Consider the following 12,529-nt stretch of genomic DNA (forward strand, 5'->3'; position numbering starts at 1 on the left):
CTATAATGATTCCTTTGCATACACTCTCAATTCTCTTGTCCTTCTCCTGCCATCTTACTTGCAAAACTGCAAGAAGAGTCAAACCAAACTCCACCAACAGTGAGACTTTCCCTGAGCTACTGAGCATGGCTGGGGATAAACAACTGTGCTGATAAATCTCCCCTTGAATGTGTAATGATAGATCACAAGTAGGCTCTTGGTATCCCCAACAGTCCTATGGTTTCCCTGCTCAATACGCTCTTCTGCCCTCTGAAATACCCTCTCTTGCCTCAGATGGCAACACTGCAACCCCCATCCTTAGCTCGTGATCTTAATTCTTATTTTACAGAGAAAAGAGAAGCAATCAGAAAAGAACTTCCTCATCTTTCCACCAGTGCTTCTTACAATGTCTATTACCCACAATTTCCTCTTTCTGTTTGTTTCTTGGTCTTTCTTGTTAAATGCATTCCTCAAATGTCTGGTTATACTTTCCTCTTATTCACATCCCAACCATTCTGATGAAAGGATACTTATGGAGATAAAGCACAACCAAATGGTCAGTACTCACCCTCTTAGTGGCATTTAACAGAGTTGTTAGATGCACCCCCTCCTTGAAGCACTGTGTTGGCTTCCAGGTCATCACACTCTCCTCGTTTTCCTCCCAGCTTGCTTGGGGGTCTTTTGCTGTCTCCTGCTCCTCTTGCATGTCTCTCCCTGCTTTACTCTCTTTTCTCTGAGTACACTCCCTCTCCCACCCCTGCCCCCCAACATCTGTCTTCCCCATGCTTCCTTGTGTTTATAAATGGCCCCACTTCTTCCATCACTGGGTCCAAATCTTAGAGTTCCTCCATGCACGCAACCCCTCAGCAGATCCCAATGGCTTTACGTTCAAACTCTACCCCAAATCTGATCACTCTTCCCCACCTCTGCCTTTACCCCACAGTTCAAGCCATCACTATCCTTCACCTGGGCTACTACAGTAAGCTCTTCACTCATCTCCTGACTTCCTATCTTGCCTTCCTTCAATCCATTCTCCTGTAACAAAGGGTAACAGTAAAACCTGAACCAGATCACATCAATCCCTGCTCCAGACTCTCCGGGGGGCTGCCCCATCACACCTACGACAGCCCTCAAACTCTTAACAGTGACCAAGTGGGCTAGAGCCCCGCCTCCCCTCTACAGCTCTTCCCCACTTCCCGAGCTCCAACGACTCTGGTGTTCTTTGCTGAGCCTATAGTATATTAAGTTTTCTTCCTTAGGGCCTTTGCACTTGCCATTGCCATCACTGGATCACTCTTCCTCCCAAATCTCACTTCCTTGTTGAAGGTCACTGCCTCGGAGAGACCTTCCCTGACCTCCCTAACTACACTAGCCCTCCAGACAGTATGAATGTTCCTTAAAAAACTAAAAATAAACTTACCATCTGATCCAGCAGTCCCACTCCTGGGCAAAAAAACACATGCACCTCACTGTTCATAGTAGCACTATTTACAATAGCCAAGAATAGCCAAGACATGGAAACAACCTCAATGTCCATCAACAGATGACTGGATAAAGAACATGTGTGTGTATAGAAAATGGAATATACTCAGTCATTAAAAGAATGAAATAATGCCACTTGCAGCAACATGGATGGACCCAGAGATTATCACATTGAGTGAAGTAAGTCTGACAGAGAAAGACAAATATCATATAATATCACTTATATGTGTAATCTGAAAAAAAAAGATACAAATTCTATTTACAAACCAAAAACAGACTCATAGACATAGAAAAAAAGACCTGTGGTTACCAAGGGGGAAAGGGTGAGGAGGTGTTTAGGGGATTAGGGGTTGAGTATTAACAGATACACACTACTATATATAAAACAGACAAACAACAAGGACGCACTGTATTGCACAGGGAACCATATTCAATTTCTTGCAACAAAATATAATGGAAAAGAATCTGAAAAGAAAATATATATGTGTATATATATAACTGAAGCACTTTGTTGTAAGCCTGAAACTAACAGTGTAAACCAACTACACTTCAATAAAAATTTTTTTAAAATAAAATAAATAAAATCAATATTTAAATAGCTCTCCATACTTGTCCATCTATCTCCTTATCTTGTTTTCTTTTTCTTCATAACCCTTACTGCTCCCTACAGTTGTACTTCTGCGGAAAACAAAACCCCACAAAGTCTTAGTGACTTACAAAGACAAGCATTTACTTCACCCAAACGTATATGGATTTGTTGAAAGTCACTTGATGTGGGCTGGGATCTGATCAGGGGCTTTTCCTTGTACTTTATGCCTTCCTTTTACCAGTGGGCTAACTCGGGCATGTTTCTCCATTGCAACGATGGGGCACAAGATGTCAAGTAGCAACACACAAAGCCTCTTGAGACTGAGGCCCAGAACAGGAATATTGCCAATTCTGCCCACCTTCCACTGTGCCCATAGGGTGGGAGGTAGAATATACCTCTAGTGGGAGAGGCTACAAAATGATATAGCAAAGGGCAGGAGGGATTTATGAATTGGAGCAAATAGTTCAATCTTTATCACAGGATCAGATGGTCAGGTTGCCATAAGCCATAAAGCTAAGCATCATAAACCATCTGTACAAAACCCCTCAAAGAAGGCTTCTGGGATGACAGGCAGTCTGAGGTTTCTCAGAAAGAGGCAAGGTGACAAGTTAAAGAATATTTTTGCGACACTTACAAGCAACCACTACCAGGATTTAAACCATGCCATCTAAAACACAGAAGGGATAGGAAGGGATAAATTGGGAGTTCAAGATTTGCACATACTAACTACTATATATAAAATAGATACACAAGAAGTGTCTTCTGTATAGCACAGGGAACTGTATTCAATGTCTTGTAGTAATCTGTAATGAAAAAGAGTATGAAAATGAATACATGTCTATGTATGACTGAGGCATGACGCTGTACACCAGAAACTGATACAACATTATAAACTGACTGTACTCCAATAAAAAAAATAAAATAAATAAAACACAGGAGGATGTAAAAACTTTCATAAAAAGAGAGAGAAAATTTAATGGAAAGAGACATCAGAAACAACATGGAAGAAAATATAAAACACTAAACGATACAACAGGGAGGATCAGGGAGATGCCAAGCATTTCCTTTTTTCAGATATCCTCTGATTCAAGGAATAACTTCCTCGTAGATTTTTCTGTCCGGCTCCTCTGTCTTATCAACAGGAGGAGTCCCTCCCAGATTTTGGCACTCAATTTGAGCTGTAAGCACTCACCGTTTTCCATGTCTCTGTAGCCATTTGAGAGGGCTGCTGGGACAAGCTACCTCAGAGGCCACTACCTGGACATCACTTCCTGCGTGATACCCTCATCACGTGCTCTCTGAAGCCCCCCAGAACTTCCTGCCACCCTCATCTCTCCAAGGGCACCACTATCCTACATCCTACTTGGGCCTTCCCTCTCTTTTTTGCTCCCGAACCCCATATATGAGTCCCATGCATGCAACTGTGAATCCCTATACTCTCCAGCACGAGGCCCTGTCCACAGCAAGGGCTTAATGACCTCATCTCTGTATCAGAAAAGACTTTTTATATTGCAGTTGACGGAAACACAAAGTGAGTCCCATCATCAAAACTTTCCAAGGAACAATCAGGCTTCAGGCACAGCTGGATCTACAAGTTCGATGACGTCATCAAGACTTAGTCCCTCTCCCAAGTTTCGATCGTTCTTTCCTCTGGATGGACTTCACTCTCCAGCAGGCAGGCAACACTATGCCACCAGCAACGGCAGCACCACGACAAAACACAGGACTTCAACCTCACATTGCCAACAACAAAAACCAGAAATTGGTTCTCACGGGATTGGCTTGGATCACGTGGCCATCACTGAATCAAATATGGAAGCCAGGGAGATGGATGCTTTAATCAATCAGACCTCAGTCGAGAGCCTGCCTGAGAGACAGAGGGTGGCCTCAAAAGGAGGAGGGTGCAATAAGACCAAGGAGAAACGGAAGGACGACAAAAGTCCACCACTATTTTTTTAGTCATTTTCCAGGAGGAACCTTCCCTATGGGACTAACAGAGATGATGAGGCCACAGTACATCTGCTTAGGGCATCCTTGTTTACAAAATGCTTCTCTCCATGTCCCATTTAATCCTCACCACCAACCGAGAGCCAAGGGGCATCAGATGAGGCAACGGAGTCTGAGAGACTTGGCTAAGTCTCAGAGCAGGTAAGGAGCAGACAGAGGGCCTGTGGAGAGGCGTGTGTGCAGAAAAAGAGGAAGAACACACTAACACCAGGCAACTTCCTCTGGGTGTCTCGCTCCCCCACCTCCTCCCCTTTGCCTGTGTCTTTGCAGCAGCCCCGGGTTGTCTGGTGCCTCTGTCCCTTATCATCAGCTCCTGCCAGCTGCGCGCACCTCCTCCCCGACCTTTGCTCGAGGCTTGTTTTCCTCTGGGTCCCGGGGAGCTCGGGCTCACTTTCACTCACGGCCTGTCCTGACCAGACGCTCCGCCATGTGCACGGGGAAGTGTGCCCGCTTTGTGGGGCTCTCCCTCGTCTCCCTCTCCCTGATCTGCATCACGGCCAACGCTCTCCTGCTGGTGCCCAACGGGAGGACCACCTGGACCAAGGATCACATCAGCTTGCAAGTCTGGCTCATGGCCGGCTTCATCGGCGGGGGCCTGATGGTGAGAGGGCCGGCCTGAGAGCACAGGCCAGGGGCCTGGGTGCCGTTCTCCAGGGTTCTGAACAGGAGGGAGAGGGAGAGAGGGAAAAGGATAGCTGCCAGATGGCAGTGGCTTGCTGGGGACCTGGAGCCTGTCCAGTCTGCCCCCAAACACTGAGCGCTCTGTAAGGGAGGTTCTGGAGGAGCCCCGGGGTCCTGAGCTGAATGTCTGAGGGGAAGGAGCCTCGCTGCTCTAAACAGTTACCTCCAGGGTACGGAGTATGTCCTACCTGCACCCACCCCACCCCAAGCCCCGTCCCCCATCCCCACTGCCTGGCAGATGCTGGGAACACTGGCTACCAGCGTTGAGGCAGAAGGAGCAGCTGATTGTGTGGGAGGTTGTCGGGGCAAGATAATGATGGGCTTGGCGGCGGAGGGCAGGTGCATGACAGTATCTGGAGCCAGGGAGCGATGTCACAGATCAGCTTGGTGTCACCTCCCCCGCCCCCATGTCCATTCGTTCTCAGCACACGTTCCCGATGCCCACTCTGCACTGGGCGCCATGGATAAACTCAGAACCTGGGTCCAGATGGTGGAGAAGGGTGGGTCCTGGCGGCTTCCTGGAGACTAGAATCTGTCAGCAGGAGTGGGGGACGGGGACACCCAGATTTCCTGGACTTCCTAACCCCCATTCGCCACCCCCTCCCCATTTAGGGGAACTTTTGGGAAGGTCCAGAGAATTTAATATCTTCATGGCATGAAGACAAAAAATCAACCCAGTACAGTTCCCTACTCCTCAGGATGGTTGGCTGATGAACTTCTCCGGGGGATGCCTCACCTGCGTCTCTTTTGCTGGCCACACCTTCCTTAGCTAAATGGGGAGACCTCTTCTCCGTCACTCAGCAGTCCCCTCTCACCCGTCCGTCCGTCCGTCCGTCTGTCCGGGTCTTCTCTCCCACTCCCCCTCCCGCACGGCGTTATGGCCGTTGGACTCCACTCCATGGCTCTGACTTCAACTGTCTATGAGACGTCACACTCCTCCCAGGCTGACACACTCACGCTCCGTCACATCACACCCCTTCTCCAGCCTCAGTCTAAAGCGCCACAATCTTATCAGCCTGCCTCTGGGGAGATTCCCAACAATGCCCTCTCCACTTGCTCACTCCCAGCAACCCTCTTGCTGCCACCCTTGAGAATGCTGTGTCAAATGTAGTCACATGGTCTGTGCTACCCCACAGGGACACAGGCGAGGTCCCCGCTCTCCCTGAAGCCGGTGAGCCCACTAGGGAAACACACAGCAGGAAGCGAGACCGTAAGCCCTGCTTGTTGTGTTGGCTGCTGCGCGCCTAGGCTAGTGCCTTAACCTGCGCTCTGTTAACACTGTGCAAAGACACGAGCAAGGGCCCATCTAGAAGACAAAGCAGGATGTGCTCATAAAGAACTTTGAGGGCAAGGTGGGGGCCACTTTTTATAGCATTTTCAAGAAAGGCCTAGATGACATGATGTCTGAACTGAGATCCAAATGACAAAAAGCAGGACTCGGCGTAGCAGACAGGGGGACTGGTGCAAAAGCCTGAGGCAGAAACAGGCTCTCGCAGCGACAACCAGACAGGCGGCCAGGGCAGCTGAGGTCTAATGAGACGAGATCTCAGGTGGGCAGAGGCCACAGCACCCCTGAAAGGCACAGTGAGGAACTGGAATTTTATTATAAGTACCCAGAAAACTACTGATGGACTTTTTACCTTTTTTTTTTTTTTGAACTTCTTAAACTGTGGGGGGAACTTTTTATTTACGTCATACAGACAAATGCCTAGCTCCTTCATGTACTGCTCAGCCAATTTTTACAAAGGGAACACACCCATGTACTTGGCACTCAGATCAAGACAGGGGTCATTACCAGAATCCCAGACATGCCTCCCACCAGGCCTGAACGCCCCACCAACAACGACTTCACTATCCTGACGTCTACATCGTTGATTAGTTTCACCTGTAAAGCACTTTATATAAACGGAAGCGTGCAGCATGGACACTTCTGGGTCTGGCTTCTTGAGCTCAATATTATGTTTGTAAGATTCATCCACATTATTACATATAGTCGTGGTTTATGATTTCTTATGCGTTCCATTGTGTGAATAGATCACAATTTACTTTAACATTCTACTGTTGAGGGACACTTGGAGAGATCCCAGTGTGGGTTTATTACAAATAATGCTCTCGAAACATTCCTGTAAATGTCTCTAGGTGAATGCACAATTGCATTTCTGTTGAATATATACCTAGGAGGAAAACTGTTGATTCTGAAGGTATGCAAATGTTCAGCGCTCAGAGACATCGCCAAACAGTTGTCTGAAGTGCTTATATTAATTGCATTCCCATCAGCCAAGTCTGAGTTCTAGTTAGTCCCTTTTCTATTGGACTTAAGAAGATCTCTCTGGCTACTGGGTGGAGAATGGACAGCAGGAGGTCAGCAGTGGACCCAGAATGAGGTCACTGCAGTTGCCCAGGGGAGATGTTAGTGGCTTTGGACTAGGCCAACAGCCATGGAGATGGAGAAAAGTAAACAGATTTGAGCTATAAACTCAGTGTTTCTGTTACGGAAATGACAGGCCAGCAAGAAACAAGCACCACTCAGAGTTGGAGTACTCAGACTTATTATGCCGGCAGGCTTAGAGGGGCTTGTACTCAGAAGCTCTCAGCACCTCCAAGATGTGTGCGTGAGGTTTTATAGGATTAATTACAAGCTTGGGGTATTCGGCCAATAGGCGTGGAACAGCTTTAGCAGCATCATTATCACAAAAGTAGAGGCAGGGAGGAAGCAAACCAACATTTCAAGGCCAGATATGTCTCTTTGAGAATCCAGCTGGCTAGCAAAAAAAAAAAAAAAACAAACAACATGAACAGGGAAGCAGCAAACCGCCACCAATAACTTAGATTTAGGAGTTCGCCCAGCAGAACTTAGATCAGTAATCCGACACTTGTTGCACTTGGATTTGTGAGTTAGCTTATTAGCCCAGCCCGGCTTTTCCTTCACATTTCCTCTTGCGTTTTCAATGATCCTTCTCTTTTCGATCAGAGGAGATCACAGAAAGCGAGAAAGAAATGTAAACAAGAGGAGACAAACCCTTTGACTAGAGAAGTAAACATCTCCAATGCGGAGGTCATTCAACATTGGTGAATCCAAAAGGTAACTCCAAATACCAGGGATTTCTGGATCCAGGAACTTCCGAGTAAGTGCCAGAGAGGCTCAGCAAGGAGGCCAGCACTGACCCTAGATCTGCCGTCAGACATGTGAGAGCAGGGAGCATCTGGTGGAAAATTCATTCAGTTCTGCAGGTGTTTCTGTAATGCTGCTGTGGACGCTATTATGGAATTAAACTCACTCAGCTCAGACTCAGACAAGGCACCCAAGGAAGCAAAGATCCAAACAGCTGTGGAATTTCAGAGAACTTGGCCTGGGATAACAAAGATAAGGCTGGAGCCAAAGTCAGGAGCCTTGAATTCCTGCCTCAAATTCAGTCTTGATGGGTTCCTCTTTGAGGAGACCCTAAGGGATTGGATTTGGGAAAGATCAGTTGAAAACTAAGTTTAATCTGATGGTAGTAATGTAGGATGGAGTGGCGGGGGAGCACAGGGCAAGAGCTACAGGAACCTAGTATGGAGGTTGAGCACATCATTCTCATGGGAGGCGATTAGGGATTGACGGTGGGGAAGAAGAAAGGACTGACAGATTCAAGACCCACTGAAGGAAAGGAATGTCTTTCAGGCAGGTTTGAATTTGGAGGCATCGACTTATGAGGGAACTTCTGTTACAGGGAACAGCTGATGTCCTAAGAGGGGCGGGGCTATAGGAGAAAGAAAGACAAAGAGGATCAGGGCTGTACCTTGGGGATTCCTACACTTCCCAGCAGTCTTCACTATCATGCTCCTCCACCCTCCCCCATAACCCCAACTCACCAGACACTCCAACACCACTATTCCTACCTGCTGTTGAGGGACTTTATAGTTACTGAGCATTTACCCTTAGCCCATCTTGACATCGTCAACCTGTTATTCCGTTAAGATCTTGAGAACAGCCCTGGGAGGTAGGTCTTGCAGACCCATTTTACAGAGGACAAAACTGAGGCCCCCAGAGGTGAATCAATTCATGGAGTATGCAGTGAGCACAAGGTTGGCATTAAACTCAGGCCTCCTGACTCCCGTTCCGTTGGCACCTACTGAACGTTTATAGGGGCTATAATGATATTGGGCCCTACCCTCCTAGAGGCTACAATCTGGACAGATATAAATAGGCACAGAAATAAAGAAAAATTAAAGCAGAGCTCGACAGTGCCCCAGAGATACGGCCTTCCTGCAGTCCAAAGGGCTGAGGCCATCACAGGCAGCTTCCTGGAGGCGGTAAGAACGGATACAAGTTGGGGACGTGGGGGGCTCGCTATCACATTGACTCTTCTCTCATAGATACTGTGTCCGGGAATTGCTGCCGTCCGCGCAGGGGGCAAAGGCTGTTGTGGTGCAGGCTGCTGTGGAAATCGCTGCAGGGTAAGATCCAGGTTCAGACTATCTATACGTAAAGCCACGGCCCGTCTACAGAATTCCTAGCTTCCCGAGTTCCTCTGCAGACTCCTAGGCTCTACCTCACTCCTCCCTCGCACCTGCAAATCTTAGGCTTCAGCGGGCCTGCCCAGAGGGGACTACAATCCCCATGAACCTCCGCGGCCGCTGGCTCCTAGGGTGAGCACAACTCCAAGCCCCGGGGTTTGACGAGAAATGTATTTTTATCGTGACTGGAGACGAGCGCGGTTATAAGAGGGACGGAGCCAGGTGCGGTCTAGACACGAGTGGAGAGGGGGCTACTCACTCCTCCTCGTATTCTGCATCCAGATGCTGCGCTCGATCTTTTGCTCCGCGTTCGGGTTGCTTGGTGGCATCTACTGCCTCTCGGTATCAGGAACTGCGCTCCGAATTGGACCCAAATGCTTAATGAATGACACCTGGGATTACCACTTCAAAGAGACCTTGTAAGGCTTGGCCTGTATTCGAGCCCCGTCCCTCCCATTCTCTACCTCTGCCTACTTGCCTTTCCCACGTGGGCCTGGAAACCTAGGCAGGACTCGGCTTCGAGAGAGCTTCCTCCACGTGGGCCAAAACAGCCCTTTCCATATCTGCCTCAGCGCGTGCGCGGGGCGGGGGGCGGGGGCACTCCGCCTGACCTCCTCTCACGGGGCCCCGCCCCGCCCGCAGGGGCTCTTATCTGTACAACCGCACGCAGTGGAGCTTGTGCGTGCAGCCGCCTGGTATTGTCTACTGGAACGTGACTCTCTTCTCGCTGCTGGTGGCCGCCTCGTGCCTGGAGATCTTGCTGTGTGGGCTGCAGCTGGTGAACGCGACCATTGGTGTCTTCTGTGGCGATTGCAGGAAGAAAGAGGTGGGACGGCGTGGGATGGAGCTGTCTAGGAAACCTGTTTGCTCCCTAGCTGCGTCCTCACTTTCTGTTTTCCGCAGGGCGCCCCCCACTGAGGCTCCACCGACCTGGTCCGTCGCTCCTGGACGCCCGCCTGGCCCTCCCCCGTCCCTGGAATAAACTATTTAGAGCCCTCCTCCCGGTCTCAGACTGTGCTCTATACAAGGAATGCTGGAAGGCCTCCAGATACATCGGGGCTTGGAGCTCTCTTGTTTGGGGCCCTTACACCCCGCTTGTTATTTTCTTAATAAATAGTTACTGCGCTATTGGTGCGCTGGAAATACAGTGTAAACAAGACAAGCAAGTTCTGAGCTCTTAAAAGAATTTAACATTCCAGGTGTGGAAGATGGGCAATTTTTAAAAGAAGCAATAGAGTATTTCAGTTGGTGATAAGCACTTTTTAAATGATGAGTGCACTTTTTTAAAATAAGATAAAGTCCGAGAATGTGAAATTGAAGCTGAACTCTGGTGGATGGGCTAGCTATCTGGACAGCCGGGTCAGGAAGAGAGAACAGCAAGGACAAAGGCCCTAAATGGGACTCAGTATATAGAAAAGCTACTGAGTTGTGTAGGGGGCAAAAGGAAAACTATGGGAAAGACATGTTAGCCTCTTATGCTCTAGAAAATGAAGACTTACGACTTTATAGTATTGTCACTTCCTAATTTGGTAGAAGTTTCTTAATGTAAGGTCACTGGTGGTTCAGAAAGGAAAGAGCCTGGACTCTTATTGGAGACGACATGTCTGCAGAGACTTCTTGAACTTGTACACAAAATTGTGCTTAAGTGTGTATTTTCTGAACTATGGGTTGGTAACTTTCAGGAGGCTGCTACGGACTCCTGAGACCAAACCCGAATGTGGGCCTGGCCCAGTGCTAGGTTAGGAAGACGGAGAGACGCAGTTTCCCACCCCTAGCACAAGCCAGACCAAAGCCAAGACAGAGAAGCTTTAATACCAGAGGTAAGACTAGGCTTGGGAGGGAGAGGGGGGCAATGGTATCAACTGCGGCAGCAGAAAAAGCGCGCGTCGTTTAGGGCGGTGTCATCAAGGAGGCCTTCGGGCCGCTGGATCTTGGTCTGCAAGCCGCACAAGCCTTTAGGGCACGGCTCACTCCAGCCTCCAAATTTGCCCCAGGTCAGGCCGGGCCCCTGCAGCTCCGTGCCGTCGGAGCAGCGGAAGCGCACGTTGTTCGCAGCCGTGTTGTCCCCGGGGGTCACAGGGACCTCCACGCGGAGCGAGAAAGCCACGAGGAAGCCGCCGCCGGGACACCACAGGGGCTCCCTCCACGCGCCCCACCTGCGAGGGGAGCAAAGACGAGCGGGCTCCGCGGGCGCCCCCTGCCCACCTCCAGCTGGACCCAGACCTCGGGGCTTCCCACCAGGTGCTCCAGTCACCTGACCTCCCCCGGGGTGCGGAGGGGAGGTCTTCCACCCGCTTCCCAGGTCTGAACTGCCCCACAGCTCTGGGGGAACCTGCCTGCCAGGAGGGGGTGTGTGGCGGAGGGTAAGGGGCGTACCCCCACCCTAGAGGATCCTCGGCCCCGGCCCCCCACCTTCCAGACTCCGATTCCACCACGTGAGTGTCGAGCGCCGCATTCCGCCCCACGCAGTGCAGCCGGATCCCGTTCAGAGCGGTGTCGTCTCCAAGAGCGCCTTGTGGGGGCTCCACCTGGGCGTCGGCAAGAAGAGGAGTGAGGACGAGTCAGAAGACCACATCCTCGGCTCTGAGGTCTCCTCCGAGACCTAGGCCCGAGCCCCTACCTTGAGTGAGAAGCCTCTGGCGAAGAATCCCTCAGGACACATCTCGGGCCAGGCCCAGTCGCCCCAGGGGCCCCCGTTGGTCACCCTGATGACCGACGTGTAGCCGCCCAGACCATCTGCGCTAGCATGTCTGCGGCATGTCGCCCACAGCAGCAGCAGCAGCAGCTTGGCTCCCGCACCCAGCTCCATCCCGCAGCCTCTGTGAGCCCCGGCCTCTTGTGCAGGTGTGTGCAAGGGACTCTGATTACGGAAGGGCCACCCGGATTAAGTGACGCCCAAAACTAATCCGCTCCGGAAGCCTACAGACTTGTTCTCACCTCAGGGAGACGGAGGCTCCCAGCGCCAGAGGAGGAGGGGCTGTGAGAACCGAAGACTGGAAGTAACCACAACTTAACAGAACACTTACTAGCTATAGGGCACGAATCGTGGTGTCTTGCAGGCATGTTTTGTTTAACCCTCAACAATTTTCAGGGGTGGGAATTACCCTTCCTACGCTGCAGATGAGGGAACTGGGGCTGTAGTGGCAAGCGATTTGCCCAAGGTCACAGTCAGCAAGCTGGGAAACATCCAAACATTGGGAAGCAGGGAGCCCAAGGCTAGGGATGGAAGTGATGGCTCCCAAATCCCACCGGACACAATGGGTTAGGAGCAACCCTAGGGACCTCCAAGATGTG

At 50.2% G+C, this 12,529-nt stretch overlaps 2 protein-coding genes across 2 annotated transcripts; one reads left to right on the top strand and one right to left on the bottom strand.

Moving 5' to 3' along the window:
- Positions 1–4,319: 4,319 nt before the first annotated feature.
- LOC141573569 (transmembrane 4 L6 family member 5) lies at positions 4,320–10,233 on the top strand. Its single transcript, XM_074342385.1, has 5 exons — positions 4,320–4,658; positions 9,095–9,175; positions 9,518–9,654; positions 9,878–10,061; positions 10,139–10,233. Exons 1-5 carry the CDS (start codon positions 4,485–4,487, stop codon positions 10,151–10,153), a joined length of 591 nt encoding a protein of 196 aa, XP_074198486.1. The 5' UTR covers positions 4,320–4,484; the 3' UTR covers positions 10,154–10,233.
- Positions 10,234–11,026: 793 nt separating this feature from the next.
- LOC141573568 (vitelline membrane outer layer protein 1 homolog) lies at positions 11,027–12,110 on the bottom strand. The gene is made up of 3 exons (XM_074342384.1): positions 11,856–12,110; positions 11,648–11,763; positions 11,027–11,391 (listed from the first exon to the last, which is right to left on the bottom strand). Exons 1-3 carry the CDS (start codon positions 12,042–12,044, stop codon positions 11,094–11,096), a joined length of 603 nt encoding a protein of 200 aa, XP_074198485.1. The 5' UTR covers positions 12,045–12,110; the 3' UTR covers positions 11,027–11,093.
- Positions 12,111–12,529: the final 419 nt, after the last annotated feature.

Source organism: Camelus bactrianus, chromosome 16 (genome assembly GCF_048773025.1).
Source record: "Camelus bactrianus isolate YW-2024 breed Bactrian camel chromosome 16, ASM4877302v1, whole genome shotgun sequence".
NCBI lineage: Eukaryota > Metazoa > Chordata > Mammalia > Artiodactyla > Camelidae > Camelus > Camelus bactrianus.